Source organism: Phaseolus vulgaris, chromosome 10 (assembly GCF_051622355.1).
Source record: "Phaseolus vulgaris cultivar YP4 chromosome 10, ASM5162235v1, whole genome shotgun sequence".
Lineage (NCBI taxonomy): Eukaryota > Viridiplantae > Streptophyta > Magnoliopsida > Fabales > Fabaceae > Phaseolus > Phaseolus vulgaris.
In genome coordinates this window covers 4,922,537-4,942,551 of record NC_143507.1, presented here as the reverse complement: position 1 = coordinate 4,942,551, position 20,015 = coordinate 4,922,537, and the positions used below count along the sequence as shown (strand labels likewise).

The 20,015-nt window shown below is 31.8% G+C and overlaps 1 protein-coding gene across 1 annotated transcript; it reads left to right on the top strand.

The window, feature by feature from the left end:
- The first annotated feature begins 296 nt into the window (after nucleotides 1-296).
- Nucleotides 297-3,871, top strand: XRI1 (x-ray induced transcript 1). Its single transcript, XM_068623012.2, has 9 exons — nucleotides 297-517; nucleotides 1,354-1,421; nucleotides 1,492-1,614; nucleotides 1,766-1,908; nucleotides 2,476-2,539; nucleotides 2,639-2,750; nucleotides 2,832-2,872; nucleotides 2,982-3,068; nucleotides 3,269-3,871. The coding sequence occupies exons 1-9, from the start codon at nucleotides 495-497 to the stop codon at nucleotides 3,541-3,543; spliced, it is 936 nt and encodes a 311-aa protein (XP_068479113.1). The 5' UTR covers nucleotides 297-494; the 3' UTR covers nucleotides 3,544-3,871.
- The last annotated feature ends 16,144 nt before the right edge of the window (nucleotides 3,872-20,015 follow it).

Here is a 20,015-nt window from a genome sequence, read left to right as displayed (position 1 = left end):
ATCTACAATTATCATATATTTTTAAGTTGTCATCAATTCTATAAAAAATATATACAAATACCATGTTTAAAGTAATAGAAATACTAACATGGTTGAATAAAATTACAGATAATTGAAAATTAAATATAAAATTTGAGAGATGAAAATTATGGTTAATTAAAGATTAAAAAGAGTCAAATTTGCATTAGCAGAAATTAAGAAACAAAATTTATAGTAGGTTTGGTAAAATAAGGTCAAAATATATATATGATAAAAAAAAAAGAATATTTATATATATGGAGCACTGCACAGCACACATCTCAAGCAGAGGCAGAGTGGACTGACTTGTGTTTCAGTTTATAAGGCACACCCCACAACCGATCTCTCTTTAACGGTTACTTTTGTGGTTTGTGTTTGTGAGAAGAAAAAAAAAAAGAGTATAAAAAAAATAGTTGAGTCTCTTTACCTCTCTCTGATCAGTGAGTGATTGAAGAGTTTGGTTCATCTTAGGTGAGATGGATTATAACAACAATGACGGGTAAATCTCTCTCTTTCAGTTTCTTGTTTATGTGTTTTCATTTTCTTTATTTTGATTTTGGTTGTGATTGGTTTGGATGGTGGGGGTTTAGGTGGGTTTGGGAGGTGCATTTTTGTGATTGGAGATGTGGGTTTTTTTTCTTTTTTTTTTCTTTTTGTGCTGTGTTCTTTCATGTGTTTTGCTTATGAATTTATGGTGTGGTTGTAGTGATTTGTTTTTGGACGGTGGGTGTGTGTTTTTCTTTTCCTGAATTTATTTGCTTTTGGAGACAACCTTGTTGTGTTCCTTCTGGGGTTGTTTGTGTTGCTGTTGCTAGGTGCATTTTGGTTTTACTATTGGAAGAAATGATGCAAGATGATTGGGTTGTTTTTTTTTCTTTTTTTTTTTCTGGTGTGTGTGGTTTTGATTGGTATTTTTTGGGATATGGATAAAGAATGTAGGATGAGGGTTGTGGCTTCGTTTAATTAAATTGGTGGGTCAGCTGTTTTACCCTATTTTCCTGTTGATTTTTTCTTTTCATTTTTGCTTTTCTTTTCTGCTTTTTCTGTTGTTCCTTGGCTATGATTTCTAATATGTAATCTGATGGTTTTGTTTTAACATTTTGTTGGTGGTAGTTGCTTCAGTTTTCCTGATGTCAATCTTCCCTTTGTCCATGGTACTAATTATGATGTGTAAAAACTTTGTTTGGGGACTGAGGTGAATTGTGGAATGGGCATTTACTTGGCTCTTGAATTGGGGGTTTCTTTTGTGTTTTCCATCTCTTGTTATGTGGTCTGTTGGCTAATCTTTGCCAATGTTGCATAATAACAATGACACTTGTCTTCTCTTTTTCTTAGTGGTGCTAGTAGGGAGCCATGGGGTTGGCAAGGGGCGAATTATAGTCTCGGAAAGACTTCTGACTTTGGTAAGTTGTACTGTAACTTTAGTAGCTTTTACTGAGCCGATGCATGAGGAAAATGTGTTGTTTTGAGCAGAAATTTCAGAAGATCTGTGGAATGATGTGCCTCAAAATAAAGAAGATCTTTCGTACATGTTGGATGATGAAACAACCCCAGTTAAGGCTTGTGGTGATTTGGCATATAATGTCAATAATGATGGTAAGACAGTTCTCTTGCATGAGCATGGTCTTGACATTGTCTGAACAATATGTGTTGACATTGGATGATGCAACTTGATCAATTGTCTTTTCTTTATGGTTGTTGTTGTTATTACTTTTCCATTTCTAATTCAAACAATGGTTGATTTTAGATTCAAATAATATGGAAAAGGAAGTAGAGGAATGCAGGGAGACTTATTCTCAAGCCAAGAGGCGGCGGATGCTACAGTTCAACAGCCAGGATAGTGATCAATCTCTATCCAATGAAGAGATGTCTTTGTCATATCTTCAAAATGTCAGTGCTCGTAGCAATCTTTTGGGATTAACTTTTCACATTCATATTTTGTTGAATGGTTCAAACACTATATAAAAGGACTTGTGAAATACAGATTTTTTCTTATTGTTCAAAACCTTGCAAATATTTGAATATTTCCTCAAGTCAATTACATGCTGATATTAACATCGTTCATGATTGAAAAAAGAATAACTAATATCTTCAATGCCTTGACTTAAAGTCGCTTATCATCGTTCTTCTTTCTGTTAGATCTATATTTTCTTGGCTAGACTTCATAACCATCATTCAGCTGCAAGTAGGGGCTTATTCGCTTTTCCACTGAATGTATATTGTAATCACATGATGGCTTGATGTAGAATACTGTTAACTACCAGAGTTTATTAAAGATGTGTGTGCTTAAAATCTTTTTATATTGTTTCTAGTAATAATTATTTAGGGTAGATTTCTTTTTTTTTTCTGATCCTCTTTGTTATTAGTTCTAATTGTCCCTATCTTGGCTAAAAAATCCTTGCTTCTTTTCTTGTGGTTTTTCCTTAATTTATCAGTGTTACTTCATTACATATGCAGGGGAAAGAGGACCCGGTTAAGGATATTTTTCCGGAAGTGTCACAATGGATGTCAGGGGCATCAGGTTTACCTTTGGCAGGATTTTGCTTTATGTCTTACTGGGTGATATAATCTTCTCTAATTTATTTCTATGTTATTTCTTGTGTTCTCCCAATCATTATAGATTACCCAATAGGAAATGCATCTGCATCTGATTATGTGAACCTGGAATCAACTGAAACGTGGCTCGCGGAATACTTCAATGATGCTGAGATGGATTTCAGTCCTGATGAATTGTATGCTTCTCAGGGCCATTGATTTGTTTTGGATATTTGACTATGCAAAATATAATCTGATGATTGTGTGTTTTGACTCAGGAATTTTTCCGGGGCAGATGATGTTCAAATTGATGTTGCAGGTAGGTTTACATTGTTTCTACCCACTATTGTATGCTAATTTCATTTCTTCCTTCATTCTTTACTCTTTCCTCCATGGGTTGTTTTCAAAATCTTTTCTTACTCCTGCAGAGCTTAGTTCCACCATCGCACCATCACGTCAAGAAAATGCAGTTCAAATGCAAGTTCCTCGGACCACCCGTAATATTATCATCAAAGGTTTGACATTTTTCTTGGCATAATCTTTCTTTAGGGTTAAACATACCAAGTATCTGCTTAGTTTCTCTTGTATGCTATATGATGTATAGGCCAAAGTGTGATAGTTGGGCACAAAACATGATCTTATACCTACTTCAAACTTCCTTGGAGACATTTTTAGACATGAACACTACTAATTCAGACTTCTTTTTCATGTGTAGGTAGGAAATCTTTTATACATACTCCTACGAAGCTTGCCTCTTCTGTGGCATATCCATTTGCCTTCATTAAACCAAGTGGTGCACATGGAGATGTAACTCTGAAGGAAATAAACCAGCGCATTCGAACACCGGCACCGTCGAAATCGAAGCAAAGTAGTGATGATCCATCTGCTTACCCCAAGTCAGCCTTCTCAGGGAAGCCTGTGGTTGGTAAAACAAAAATTCGCACTGAAGGGGGAAAAGGTAGCATCACCATTATGAGAACTAAAGGTTAGGCACAAGTGGTTCACTACTACTAACGTTTCTCACCCATTAATATGGGATTGACTTCATTTTCTGTAATATATCTGGCAGATATAGAAGTTGATACTGCAATTATTTCTTTCTTGTTGACATGCATATATTACACCACCTTAGTGTTTTTCTTTCCAGTGGGATCTAGATAATCTTATACCTGTTCTTTTTGTGGGGGGTTTATGATTTTGTTTTGAGCTAAGTCTGTGATGAGAATCTTAGATCATTAGTCCCCACCATTCATAGTCTGTAATGACAATTTCACTAAGCTTGCCTTAGCTTTTGTAATTGAATATACAGATTATTTTAGTTTGGTGTTCTTGTTTATGTCTTGTGCAAGAGTTTCTTCTACTTGCAGGATCAGTTCAGTTTTATATGTTTTACACTTGATAATAATGCAGCCATAGATACAAGAAGTAGAATTTTATGATGTAGATTATGTTTTAAAAAGTTCATACAAAAAATTTGATTAATGTTTCATCAATCTGCTTTGTTTTGACAGATAATACATTATTTTGACTGTTGTTAAAAATTCAATTCAAATAAATTGTGCAACAGCACCATTTAAAACCTTTATGACATTTTTTCACGTTTTCTTTTGCTAGAAAGTGGGAGCAGGTGAAATTTAATATCATATTGTGAGAAGATATACTGAAAAGATAAATGTAAAATTGAAAATAATGAAAATGATTTTTAATAATAATATAATACTAACTTAAAGATATAATAAATTAATATGTTTTGATTTAAATCAGTGAATTAAATTTCAAATTACATGATATACTTATTCTTCCTCGTCTACTATGTTTTAAAAATAAAGCAAATGACAACATATAACTATTCATGTTAATAAAGAAAAGTGAAATTAAAATTGTTTTCAATAAGATTTTTTAAATTTCTTTTGTATAAAATGTTATATTATGAATTCTAATTATTGATTTTTCAATTTTATGTTTTTATTATGAATATTATTGTCTCCATCTTTTTAACTGTCATAATTTATGCAAAAAATGTTTTTGTCATTAGTTAAAAGACAATCTTAATTATGTTTTATATTATACTTTTGTGTTGACTTTAATTTTTAATTATTTAATTTATTTGTTAAAAACTCTCATTTAAAATCTTATGAATTTGTTTTAATTCGAAAGTAAAGTTTTATGACATTTAATAGTGATATAGAGGAAAGTTAATGGACTAACAAGAAAAATCAAGAATTTTTTTTATACTTGTGCTAAAAATTGTGACAGATCATAAAAGAACAAGGGAGTTTAATTTTAAAATATGAAAATAGTTTTAATTTAAAATGTTGTCTTTTCATTACCTAATTAATTAGGATCAACCCTTCAATGTTACTTTTCGAAATTGTAATTAATGTTGTTTATACTTTTTATGTTTACTAATCTATTTATTTACTCAATATATCTTTATAAAAACAACTTTAATTTTGAGTTAAACTTTCTTACTTTTATATAATGAAATTTTGATATATTTTTCAAATAAATTAAATGAATTTAGCCTTACTCATAAACGCTAGACTAATGCTAGAATTAAGATAAATTTATTATTGAAAATGAAAACTGAGATATAAGTGTTTTAAAAGGAATTCAATTTAAAATTTTGAATTTTTATTAACTAGTGATGATAATGTTAATTATTAACTATTAACTTTTAATGTCACTTTTTTTATTAAAAATATTAATTTTTTATAAAAAAACTCATTTTAGTCAGCAACGTAATCAGATGAAACAAAATTACTAATTAATTATTATATTATGTTTTATTATTTTTTATATTTAGTGCTTTATTTATTTATTTTATATTTACAAAATTATCTTAATTTTGAAATAAATTGTTTATTCAGACTTTCTTATATTATATATTTCCATATAATTTTTGTCAAAAAATAAATCAATTTATTTTTACTGGTGAATGTTGGAACTAAGATAAATTTATACTTGAAAATGAAAATTATAATTTAAAATTTGAAAATAAGTTCTATTTAAAATGTTGCCTTCTAATATAAATAAATGTTAATTATTAACTTTTCAATGTTATGTTTTTATTTTTCAATTATTAGTTAATTGACAATATTTTATTGTTTTATTCAGTATGTTTATTTATTTCATGTACAATAAAAATAAAATCATAATTTAAGGAGAAAATTTTTTACTTCCAAACTTTCTTACTTTTTCTTACTTTTTTTATATATTAAGATAAGATATTCATAAAAATAACATACTAATACAAAACCTTTTCTTCTCATGTTAATAATAGAATGTTAATTATTAATTTTTTAATATGATATTTCTATTATCCAAATTTATAATTCAAATTAAACTAACTTTTTTTCATTAAATTAATTTGATTAAAATAAAAATAATCGAAATTAAACTAATTTAAATCCATCTAGCAGTATCCGATAATCTTACAACTAAGAAAACTATTCTTAAAAGTGAAAACTATGATTTAAAATTTAAAAATGTGAGAGTAGGAGTAGATAGATAGTTTTATATTTATTAAGAGGTTATGCGAATATATTTTTGGATTTGTTTATTTTCATAAAGTTATGTAATGATGATTTAAATTGTTCTTTTCTCTATGAAAATATTATATTTCCTTGGAAATGAACTTTTTTTACTATATTAGTCATTCATTTTCACTATATTCTTCTATTATTTTTACTTTTACTCTTTCAATTTTTAAATAAATAATCTTTTGGAATTACTAATACTAACCAAACATCATCATGGTTTTGCTTTGTGATCAACACGACTACATAAATTTATAAGTTTTTAGCCTTCAAAATACATATAAAAATTCAAATAAAAATGTCATTATACTTAAATCGATATTTCAACAAAATTTATTAACAATGTTTATATTTAAAATAGAAAAATGACATATTTTATGTTAATTCTTTTTTTCCTAAAATGAAAATAATGTAGTATTAAATGTTTGTTAACTGTAAGTCCATTTTTAAAACAAAACTAGAACATATGATAGTAAATTTTAAACTATCTCTCCCATAGTGATGATAATACATGTTATGACCACATAATTCACAATAACAAAACTTCACTATATTTCAAAATGTTATTGAAATAGAATGACAACAATGATATTTTTAAAATCAATACAAGATTATAATTAATTATTATAGTATTTTTTGATAGCTTAGACGATAATTTTTTTTATATTTTCTTGGAAGATTTAACTTTGATAAATATTATGTTTATTTAACTTATTTAAATTTTATTGTTAATATTTTATGAAATGCAACAAATATGTGAAACATTAAAATCAAAATTTACATTTAGATTTTCTTTTAAAATTTTACTTATAAGAGCTAGCTCATAGGGTAATATTATGTAGATGGAGCAACAAAATTAACTCATAGTTTTCATAGAACTAGTCTGGTTAGCTTAATTTTTTGTGGATCAAATTGGACCAACCTACATTATCATCCTTACTTTCCTTGGAGGCCTCTCCCTTCACCTTCAATGCTTCTCCCAACACTTCCATATGTTTTTATAATTTCAACCTTACCATTGTCACTATATGTTAGGGTTTTTGTTATATGTGTGGCTTGTTCTTCATTTTGAAAACGTGTTGGTTCATGTGGTGGTTGGTTCTCATGGTTGCTGGTGGTTGTTGTTGGGAAAAACGGGTAATTTTCCCACTAAAACAAAACCCTAACAGAGCTACCCGACAAATAATATTGAATAAATAAAGCGGAATAATAAAAGAGATAAAGAGGAAAAAACACACCCGAAAATTGTTAACGGAGTTCGGCCTGTTTAGCCTAATCTCCGAGCACAGCAAAAACAACTCCCTTTTATTATTATGAGAGAAGATATTACAAATTGGGATATATAACAGTGAAGGAGGAGAGTTTAATTTATAACCCTCAAACCTCCTTCCCAAACAATGAACCCACCGATGTGGGACTTGGGATTAAGCCAAAATCAACAAATCTCCACCTTGGCTTAATTTCAAGTCCCACCTAAAACAAATCTTCTCAAACCATAACAAAAACAAACTTTACAGTGCTTCAAATTTGCGCCTCCGGGCGCCAACTTCAAATGTGCAAGATATTAACCAAGTCTAAACAGTGTTCAAACTTGGTCCTTGTAACCACCTTGGTGAGCATATCTGCAGGATTCTCCGTAGTGTGAATCTTCTGGAGAACAATTTCCTCTTCTTCGAGAATCTCACGCACAAAGTGATAGCGAACATCAATGTGCTTCGTCCGTGCATGAAAGACTTGATTCTTTGCTAAATGAATAGCACTCTGACTGTCAGAATATAACTCAAGTTGTTTCTGACCAACTCCCAAGTCTTTAAGCAACCCATGAAGCCAAATTGCTTCCTTCACAGCCTCTGTAATCGCCATATACTCTGCCTCTGTCGTAGACAAAGCCACCGTAGACTGCAAGGTAGACTTCCAACTGACTGGCGCTTTTGCTAAAGTGAACAAATAGCCAGTTGTTGACCGTCGCTTATCCAAATCACCTGCATAATCAGAATCACAATATCCAACTATGCATTGACCAAGTGATTCATCTTGCTCAAATGCCAATCCAACATCTAAGGTACTTTGGAGGTACCGTAGAATCCATCTCACAGCTTGCCAATGACCCTTGCCCGGATTATGCATGTACCTGCTAACAACACTCACAGCCTGTGAAATATCCGGTCTTGTACACACCATTGCATACATCAAGCTTCCAACTGCATTTGCATTTGGGACTTTCGCCATGTATTCTCGTTCTTCATCAGTCGTCGGAGATAAACGACTACTCAATTTCAAATGAGGAGCAAGTGGGGTACTTACAGGTTTTGTATCTTCGTGTATACCAAAACGTTGTAGTACCTTATGCAAATACTGCTTCTGTGACAGCCAAAGTTTTCCCCTCTCTCTGTCCCTGTTTATCTCCATGCCGAGAATCTTCTTGGCTTCCCCCAAATCCTTCATCTCGAACTCTTTACTCAACTGAGCCTTTAACCTGTCAATCTCAACTTGGCTCTTTGCTGCAATCAGCATATCATCAACATATAAGAGTAAGTAAATGTAGGAACCATCTTCAAGTCTGCGCAAATACACACAGTGATCATATTTGCTTCTCTTGTACTTCTGATCCTTCATGAACTTATCAAATCGTTTGTACCACTGTCTCGGAGATTGTTTCAGTCCGTACAACGATTTGCTAAGTTTACAAACCCAATCTTCTTTACCATCAACCTTGTATCCTTCTGGTTGAGTCATATAGATTTCCTCCTCCAAATCACCGTGTAGGAACGCGGTCTTTACATCAAGTTGAGCAAGCTCCAAATTCAACTGTGCTATCAAGGCCAACAAAATTCGAATGGAGGAATGTTTTACAACTGGAGAAAATACCTCATTATAATCAATTCCCTCCCTCTGAGCAAAGCCTTTAGCAACCAACCTTGCCTTGTAGCGAACATCTTCTTTATTAGGAAATCCTTCTTTCTTTGCAAATACCCATTTGCACCCAATTGCCTTTTTACCTTTTGGTAATTGTGCCAGCTTCCACGTCTTGTTCTTCTTCAAAGACTGCATCTCCTCTTCCATCGCACCTGCCCAATTACCACTCTCTGAACTCAGAATGGCTTCTGGGTAAGTGGATGGAATGTCATCAACAACTGGAAGTGCATAGGCAACCATATCCATGAAACGAGCAGGCTTCTGAATATCTCGTCTTTGTCTTCTAACTGCAATTGGCGCTGATTGCTGTTGAGATTCTTGGGTAGGAACCTCTTCCTCATCTGACTCTTCTTCTGCCATAGGAGAGTCACTTGTGGTATTTCGTGTTGGGATCACCACTGTCGGCTCAAACTCCACCTCCTTCCGGGCACACTCCACCTGTTGCGGAGTACTATCAGCTCCTTCTGGATTTACCTTCTTTAACATGGCAGATTCATCAAAGGTAACATCCCTGCTGATAATCGTCTTCTTTGCCTCTAGACACCATAAACGGTATCCCTTCACTCCAGGACTAAAGCCCATGAAAAGAGCTTTCTTTGCCCGTGGATCCAACTTTGATTCAATCACATGATAATATGCAATAGAACCAAAAACATGCAAAGAATCATAATCAGTTGCAGGTTTTCCAGACCATACCTCTAACGGAGTTTTGCCATCTATAGCAGATGATGGCAAACGATTGACGAGATGTTGAGCGTATGTCACAGCCTCAGCCCAAAACTCTCTGCCTAACTCAGCATTAGACAACATACAACGAACTTTCTCCACAAGTGTCTTGTTCATACGCTCCGAAACCCCATTCTGCTGTGGTGTTTTTCTAACAGTGAAGTGCCGAACTATGCCACAATCTTGGCATACCTTCAGGAACGGATCACTCTTGTATTCTCCTCCATTGTCTGTTCGGAGAACCTTAATCTTCCTTCTTGTCTGGTTTTCAACTTGAGCTTTCCACTTAAGGAAAATTTCAAGCACATCATTTTTGTTCTTCATAGTAAACACCCAAACTCTTCTAGAAAAATCATCAACAAAAGTGACAAAATAATGCCTACCTCCGATTGACGGAGTCTTGGCAGGTCCCCACACATCTGAATGCACATAATCCAGAATACCCTTGGTATTGTGAATTGCAGTGCCAAACTTCACTCTTCGTTGTTTTCCCAGAACACAATGCTCACAAAATTCAAGTTTGCAAGCCTTCGTACCTTTCAACAGTCCCTGCTTGGTAAGAATTTGCAAGGATTTCTCTCCAGCATGTCCCAACCTCATATGCCACAACTTCGTTGCCTCAGCATCCTTCTTAGTGCTAGAAGTTGTTGCCGCTACTGTCCCCACCACTGTACTACCTTGGTAGTAATACAAATTGTTCTTCCTCACACCTTTCATCATCACCAGTGCTCATGAAGTTGCTTTAAGAATTCCATCTCGCATCGTCACAACTAGGCCTTTAGATTCTAAAGCCCCCAATGAGATGAGATTCTTCTTCAACTTTGGCACGTACCGTACATCCCGCAAAATTCTGGTGGATCCATCATGATTCCGCAACTTGATTGAACCTATCCCGATTGTCTTACATGGATTATCATTACCCATGTAAACAACTCCGCCATCGAGTTCTTGAAAATCAAAGAACCATTCCCGAATGGGACACATATGATAGGTACAACCTGAATCCAATATCCACTCATCTGGATGCAATGATGCTGAAAGCGAGACAATCAACACATCACTTTTGCTTTCTGCAACATTTGCATCTTGCAGAGCCTTCCCTTCTTGATCTTTATTTGCCATTACAGACTCACAATATAATATTCAATATTACAAATAATTTCAAACAACCCAAGGCGAACCTTCGGCTCTTGATACCACTTGTTGGGAAAAACAGGTAATTTTCCCACTAAAACAAAACCCTAACAGAGCTACCCGACAAATAATATTGAATAAATAAAGCGGAATAATAAAAGAGATAAAGAGGAAAAAACACACCCGAAAATTGTTAACGGAGTTCGGCCTGTTTAGCCTAATCTCCGAGCACAGCAAAAACAACTCCCTTTTATTATTATGAGAGAAGATATTACAAATTGGGATATATAACAGTGAAGGAGGAGAGTTTAATTTATAACCCTCAAACCTCCTTCCCAAACAATGAACCCACCGATGTGGGACTTGGGATTAAGCCAAAATCAACAGTTGTTGGTGAAGGTTGAGGTAAGTTTCATTTCATGTGTGTGTGTGTTTTTTTTTTGTCTTGTTTCAAAGGTATGCTTTGGACAATTATGGAGGTGCTACCACTGTGAAAAAGTAAGGGAGTGTGCCTACTTTCATTAGTTTGAATATATGTTATGAGGCTCAATACTAAGGTAAAACTATATTTAGTTTTTAGATTTTCATTTGAATTATTTATGTATATTTCATTTATTTATTTTTGGGAAAGAAAGCTTAAGTTTTATTCTAGAGAAACATTTAAATTAGAATTCAGTAGATGTTTCACTTGATAGGAAACTTTCTCTATCTGGTAATGAAAATTAATGTTGTGTTTAGACTGAGGAGTGAATTTGTGGAGAGGGGAGATAGTGGATTTGTGAAGATGTGTGAGATTGTTTGGGTCGAGGGATGACAGAGTAGAATTGTGAGGATTGTTTATTGAAATTTGTAAGTGATGTAATAGTTGGGAGAAAATTTAGAAATTATTTTAAAGGTGTAAAATGTAAGTTTACAAATTTATCCTTATTATTAAAAAAATATTTGAATAATAAACTATCATAATTTTTTTTAGGTTTGAGTTAATTAAATTTTTCTAATATATAATATCTAAAATTTTTTATACTTTTAATAAAAAATTAAAAATTATAATAGAAAATAATTTTGTGTTAAATTGAAATAAATTTATTAAATATATTAAAATTTATGAAAACAATATTTATTATTATATACATTTGTTATTGTTTTGTTGATATTATAGTTTTATTTTATTATTTTCATTATTTATAATTATATGTTGTTATTAATAGTATAATTAATTTTTTTTAAATTATTAAATAAATTGATTTAATATTTAATTTTATATGTTGTATATTGTAATAAAATTCATGCTTATTTGAGTAAAATGTAAGATCCTACATGGAATCTAACACAAATTTTTTCATTTATGTGAAGAATGAAAAAAAAGGCTCTCACCCTCTTCCACACTCTCAAAACCACTTAACACAAACACAACAAGCACCCGCTCGCCCCTCCTTTCTCATTGCACATACTTAAAAACAAATATGATGAAAAAGCCTAACAGTGAAATTATGTCTAAATGATTTAGCATTAGCTTAAAGCATACCAAACTCCAATAATTATCTTGAAAATAACCTTGATCAACCCTTTTTTTTATTAATAGTTGGTAACAATCAAACTAAAAAGTATAATTATGCACACATCAATGTCTAAATTCTCACCAATTATGTTAAAAAGACCACATTACCTTTTCTTTCTATATATGGATAAGAGTTTCTTCTTTCTTCTCTCCAATAATGTAGTGTATTATGTGCTTTCCTGAACAAGCATTTTCGAATTTTTTTTAAAAACTTAGTAATCTATAAACTTTTAAAATTCTTCAAAAATGACATTTCAAAAGTTTTCATTTTTTTTATTTTGAAATAAATATTTTAAAATGTAATTTAAGTTGTTCCAAAACCGTTGTTATATAATGAAAAAGTTTATTGTGGAGCATTATGGAATTATAAATTTAATTAAAATAAATAAAAAATAATTTTAAACTATAATATTCAAAATCTTTATTCTAAAGTATATTTTGTTGGAGTGCTTCTTAAATATGTGATTTAGAAACTGTACTGGTGAGGGTTGTACGACTGATGTCACGTCTTGGTCCCCTCACTGGCCGACTGAGGTAAAGGCCCACGTCCATAAGGTCGAAAACAACTCAAGTCCAATTACGCTCAATCAAAGTCAGCGAAGCTAATCCGTGATTAGGAGCTAGGTAATGCAACCCTAAATGCGGTCCAACTCCTTGACCTGACTTAATAAAGAAAGTCCACCAAAGATAATATAAATAGCACATATTCTAAGAATCAGGTAGGTCATCATATACAATGCTCTGAGAAACGAGTACCAAACATCTTTGTTGACTTGAGCGTCGGAGTGCCTTCTGTAGGTACCCTCCGAGTCTGGATTGCGAGAAGATCGAGAGCCGAGACTAGGAAGGAAGAGCGAGAAGCTTGCAAGGAAAGGAGTTGAAGGGTAGTACGACCGACCGATAGAAGGAGACAAAAAGAATCCTCTTAATAGTTTTCTAGGCTCCAACCCTTACATGAGAACAAAAACATTTTAGTATGTTTTGAGAACAAAAACATTTTAGTATGTTTTGGAAAGCTTTTTCTAGAAATAGTAAGAATTTTAAAAGTTCATTTTAATCATTATTCTATAATAGGAGGTGCATAAAAAATAGAGAGGTGCGGTAAACAATAATCTAGTTAGTTATATGGATGTGTTGTTGGGCCATCGTTAACCCTAAACCCCTTCAATGCAAGGCTCGATTAGCAAATCACAACATAGATTTTGGTAAGTCGTTTCTTCCTATATTTCTATAGCTTCTTCTTGCACTTCATACTTTTTAAAATGTTAAAAATCTCTTTTATTATTTTAATGTTTTTCATTTTAAAATGGACAATTCTATAAATTAAAATATGTTTATCCAAAAATAAATACATTATTATTATAAAATCTAGAAGGTATTTTCAATCGAATTATAAAATTCTGGATTATATAATCCAAAATTATTTTTTTTAAAATATTTCGAATTGTAGAATCCAAAAATATTTCCAAATATAAAAATTCAAGATATGTAAATAGAAAAAAAAATACATTTTAAATTGTAGAATCATAATATATTTTTCACTGACAAAATTACTTTTTTATCATATGTATGGGTGTGAGAAGAAGCTATGAATATGAGGGTGCATAAAGAAACTGGCTTTGGTGCATAATGGTACCATAGTATCCATAACTTGATATAGGATGAATAATGGAAAATTTAGCATTGAGGATTTAAATGGTGTTTATTACTCTCTTTCAACAATATACCCTTTTTTTCTTTCTTTCAGAATTACCCTTTTAAAAAATTTATTCTTCAATTGTTCTATATCACAAAATAATGATCCCAAATCACTTCTTCAAGCTTAAATATATATATATATATATATATATATATATATAATAGGAAAGTAATATATTAAAAATGTTATCTACCATTTTTATAAAGCATAAGTGGACCACGTCACGAGTGAAATAATAAACATGATTGTTTAGAATAGAAAAGTGGACGGAATACAAACATTTAATATATTTAATAATTAACTACTTCAAAAGTGATTCATCAATAAATAAATAGACATAATATATGGAATTGTTCAACTTTTGTTAATATGATAATAATTAGTACACAATAAAATAATTCAATTTATTTAAGAAGTTTTATTTCCTACCTACGTGAACGAAAGCTAAAAGAAATATAAGTTTTTTGAAAATTTTCTTAATATTTATTTATTTGGCATAAATGACACTTGAGCATTTATTATTAGATTAAAAATTATAATGGATAGTCAAACTACATTTCATAACTCAAGGTCATTATTTAACGATATGACTTGAATCATCTAATATTCGTTATAGTACAATTAATATAACATGTATATCTTTTTTCTTAAGGAATTGCTTTGTGACTTTGACTTTAACTTATTAATTGTTTGATAAAACATTTATTGAGTCATAAACCATGATGTCTAACTCTTAACTCTTGTACTATGATGTCTTTAGTTTTTAAATGTTTGTTAATACTTTTTTTTTGTTTCTATGTGTTCAGGTAGTAAATACATCGTACATTAAGATTACTAATTTTATAATATTTAGTGAACTTTGACTTATATAGGTATAATTGTTTTTAATCTTAGAATTAGTTGTTTAATAATGAGTTATCAACATGTTGAATAAATTTTGGAATGATATTAATGTGTCAAGATGTTTTATGTTATTCGATGACTAATTTATATTAGTATGAGACGATCTTGAGAGATTTTTTTTCTATGAAAGCAAGTGTTGGATTAAAATATTCCCAGTTAATCTCTTTTAAGATGGAGATGTAAAAGATAATTGTTTGATCAGAAAATAATATAATATAATATTAAACTAAATAGATTCATAGGTTTCAAATTACAACTTAATAGCCAACATAATAAATAAATATCGTTTGATAAAAGTATTTGAGTGAGATTAATTCGTTTGACAATGTTTTTCACATTTTAAAATGATAATGATGATTTTGAAGAATTTTAAAAGTTTGACCTAATTTTAATCTACCATAAATTTATTATTTTAAATTTCATTTCCTCCTTTATAATAAACCTTCCAAAAAAAATCTCTTTAAATTAAATATAACATGAATAAATAAATAATTTGAATAATATATGTAAAATAATAAACTAAGTGTTATTAACATATCAACCTATCTTTCACTTTCATTACAAATAACTATTTTAAGATGTAAAAGAAACCAACATGTTTCAAAATAAACCAACAAATTTCTTACCATGTCCAAAAATGCCTTCATAAAAAAGAACTCCATTCCAAGACGTTCATTATGTATATGAAGAAATGCAAATATTTAAGTTGTATCTTAAAGTGGCTTTTAACACATGGATTATTATTTTTCAAAATTCAATTTAGAATCCATTAAATCCAATAAAATAGATTGGGTTTAAAATTTATATCTATTTAATTAGATCAATTTTTTTATATTTTTTTTTAAATTCATTTAAAATAGATTAATCTAGATTCAATTTAATTTGTTAATTAGATTAATTTTACTTTATCATTGATTAAATTCATCCTGATTTAGATTCTGACCAACTCAACTTGATATGGGTCTAGGTCCACTCGTCTCGACATGGAACCTAACTAATTCGGTTCGACAAGGGTTTGGGTCGACTTGACCTGGATCCGGACCGACTTGACTCGAACTGGATCCAGGTCGACTTAACTTTACATGGGTCTGATGCTCTCAACCTTGGTCCGGGGCGATTTAACTCGACATGGGCCTAGATTGACTCGACTTGACATGAACACAGACCGTCTCGGCTAGACATGGGTCTGCGCCCACATGGCTTGACATGGGCCTGGACCGACTCGGCTTGACACGGCCCAAGCCGACTCGGCTCGACATGGGCATGGGTTAACTCGACTCGACATACAGGCAGGTCGACTCGGCTCGACATAGGCCCAAGCTAACTTGACTCAACATCGCCCCGAACCAATTCGGCTGGACATGCCCGGGCCGACTAAGCTCAATATCGACCCGAAATTGACCTGGATCAACTCAACTCGACATGGCCCAGGTGTTGACTCAACTCGACGTTGGTCTGAACCGACTCGGCTCGACATCGATCCGAGTCGACTCGGTTGCACATCGATCTGGACTGACTCAGCTCGATATCGGCCCGAACCGACTCGGCTCAACATCAACCCGGGCCGACTCAACTCGATATTGGCCCGAAATCAGCTTGGACCGACTTGGTTCGACATGTGCCCAATGTTGACTCGACTTGGACTCATGCCCACTTAGCTGGACTTTGACTTGGATTGACTTGATTTGATTTTGATATGGATCGACTCGACTAGACTTTGACCTTGACCGACTAGACTCGACTTGAGCCCGAATCGACTGGACTCGACTTTTACCCAGACCAACTCGACTCAGATTCAACCATGGGGAACTCAAAGAGTTGAATTTGCTCAACCCTGCCCGACTTACCTTTATTTTTAACTTGCTCTCGTTTATTTCTCTCAAGATAAATGCATCCTATTATTCTAACCTCCGATTTAGAGTAAATTGTTGTAAGTTTTTCACTTAATGAAATTTTAATTATGTTTACTTTCAATTTTATTCTTAATGAAGTTTTTCACTTACCATCCACGTATCTTAATGAAGTCAACGATCATAATAAATCAGTGTGTCAAAAAATAATATCAAATAGTGCATAAAATATATCTAATAATACGTCATTGATCATCCATTGACATATGAAAAAAGTTTCAATATTCTTAGCAATAAGATGGAATCAAAGTGGTAAAGAAAAATGCAGAAGTGTCTTGATATAAAATTACACAATATCAAATTAAAATATGGTAATCCATAATATTTTAATCCTAAGTTTGATCTTTGTTAAAAAAAATGAGTTTATCTTATTTATTTATTATAGTTCTTTTAAAGTTCTCACTTACATATGAAAATCTAGCCTAGTTTACAAGTAAAATCTCAATAAATAATTATATTATTGGCCAAATAAATCCATTGGTGATTACAATTTTCATATTATATAATATGTGTTAAGTAATATTATGTAAAAATAATAAACTACTTCTTTAAAAGCCTATTTTGTAATAAGATCCTTAAATTTTATGTAGGTCAACATGTTTAATAATTAAAAGATAAAAAGTATATAATTTTATGTTAAATTTAATAAAAAAAAAAACACCAAAAAAGTTTTATTTATATTTACTTAAATAGATGAATTTGTTAGATCTAAAAGACATTTTGACGACTTTACTTTTTTTAAAAAAAAATTTTTTAGCTAATATAGGTCATACCATATTTCACCTTTACTCACAATTTTTTTTTAACTTTAATAATCTAATAAGATTTCCTTTTTTATTTAAAAGTTAAAATTTAGAGTGTTCTAACCTTTGTGGTCGACTTTACAATATAGTTGTTAGAATCAAACTAAATTAGTTTATTCAACCAATTCAATAAAAAACTAAGTGTTATTAACATATCAACCTATCTTTCACTTTCATTACAAATAACTATTTTAAGATGTGAAAGAAACCAACATGTTTCAAAATAAACCAACAAATTTCTTACCATGTCTAGAAATGCCTTCATAAAAAAAACTCCATTCCAAGACATTCATTATGTATATGAAGAAATGCAAATATTTAAGTTGTATCTTAAAGTGGCTTTTAACACATGGATTATTGGAATTTTCAAAATTCAATCTATAATCCATGAAATACAATAAAATACATTAGATTTAAAATTTATATCTATTTTAATTAGATCAAATTTATTTATATTTTTTAAATTCATTTAAAATAGATTAATCTAGTTTAAATTTAATTTATTAATTAGATTAATTTTACTTTATCATTAATTAAATCTATCTTGATTTAGATTTTGGCCAACTCAGTTCGATATGGGTTCAGGTCAACTCACCTTGACATGGAACTTAGCTAATTCGGCTTGATAAGGGTCTGGGTTGACTTGACCTGGATCCGGACCGACTTGACTCGAACTGGACCCAGGTCGACTAAGCTTTACATGTGTCCGGTGCCCTCAACCTTGGTCCAGGGCGACTTAACTCAACATGGGTCTGGACTGACTCGACTTGACATGGACATAGACCGTCTCGGCTAGACATGGGTCTGCGCCCACATGGCTTGACATGGGCTTGGACCGACTCGGGTCGACATGGGCATGGGTCAACTCAACTCGACATACGATGGGTCAACTCGGCTCGACATAGGCCCAAGCTGACTTGACTCAACATCGCCTTGAACCGATTCGACTGGACATCGGCCCGTGCTGACTCAGCTCGATATCGACCCGAAATCGACCCAGACCGATTCAGCTCGACATGGGCCCGATGTTGACTCGAATCGACATCGGCCCGAACTGACTCGGCTGCACATCGACCCGGGTCGACTCAGCTAGACATCGGCTCGGGTTGACTCAGCTCGATATCGGTCCGAACTGACTCAGCTCAACATCGACCCAGGGCAACTCAACTCGATATTGGCCCGAAATCAGTCTGGACTGACTCGGCTCAACATGGGCCCGATGTTGACTCAACTTGGACTCATGCCCACTTAGCTGGACTTTGACCTGGCTTGACTCGACTCGATTTTGATCTGGACCGACTCGACTAAACATTGGCTTTGACCGATTAGGATCGACTTGGACCCGAACCAACTAAACTCGACTTTAACTCGGACTAACTCGGCTCAACTTGGTTCCTGACCAACTCAACTGGATATGTACTTGAGTCAAATTTGCTCAACCCTTTTATTTCTCTCGAGATAAATGCATCCTATTATTCTAATCTTCGATTTAGAGTAAATTGTTGTAAGTTTTTCACTTAATGAAATTTTAACTATGTTTACTTTCAATTTTTTTCTTAATGAAGTTTTTCACTTACCATCCTCGTATCTTAATGAAGTCAACGATCATAATAAATCAATGTGTCAAAAAATAATATAAAATTGTGCATAAAATATATCTAATAATATGTCATTGATTATCCATTGACATGTGGAAAAAGTTTCAGTATTCTTAGCAATAAGATGGAACCAAAGTGGTAAAGAAAAATGCAGAAGTGTCTTGATATAAAATTACACAATATCAAATTAAAATATGGTAATCCATAATATTTTAATCCTAAGTTTGATCTTTGTTAAAAAAAAATGAGTTTATCTTATTTATTTATTATAGTTTTATTAAAGTTCTCACTTACATATGAAAATCTAGCCTAGTTTACAAGTAAAATCTCAATAAAATAATTATATTATTGGCCAAATAAATGCATTGGTGATTACAATTTTCATATTATATAATATGTGTTAAGTAATATTATGTAAAAATAATAAACTACTTCTTTAAAAGTCTGTTTTTTTAATAAGATCCTTAAATTTTATATAGGTCAACATGTTTAATAATTGAAAGATAAAAAGTATATAATTTTATATTAAAATAAATTTAATGAAAAAAACACTAAAAAAGTTTTATTTCTACTTACTTAAATATATGAATTTGTTAGATCTAAAAGACATTTTGACGACTTTTTTTTTTTTTTTAGCTAATATAGGTCATACCATATTTCACCTTTATTCACAATT

Excerpts from the sequence above, each read along its gene's own strand:
- XRI1 (XM_068623012.2), top strand. The coding sequence starts at position 495 with ATGGATTATAACAACAATGACGG. Across the intron at positions 2,751-2,831 it reads GATTTCAGTCCTGATGAATT|GAATTTTTCCGGGGCAGATG; the intron begins GTATGCTTCTCA and ends GTTTTGACTCAG. Across the intron at positions 3,069-3,268 it reads CCGTAATATTATCATCAAAG|GTAGGAAATCTTTTATACAT; the intron begins GTTTGACATTTT and ends TTTCATGTGTAG.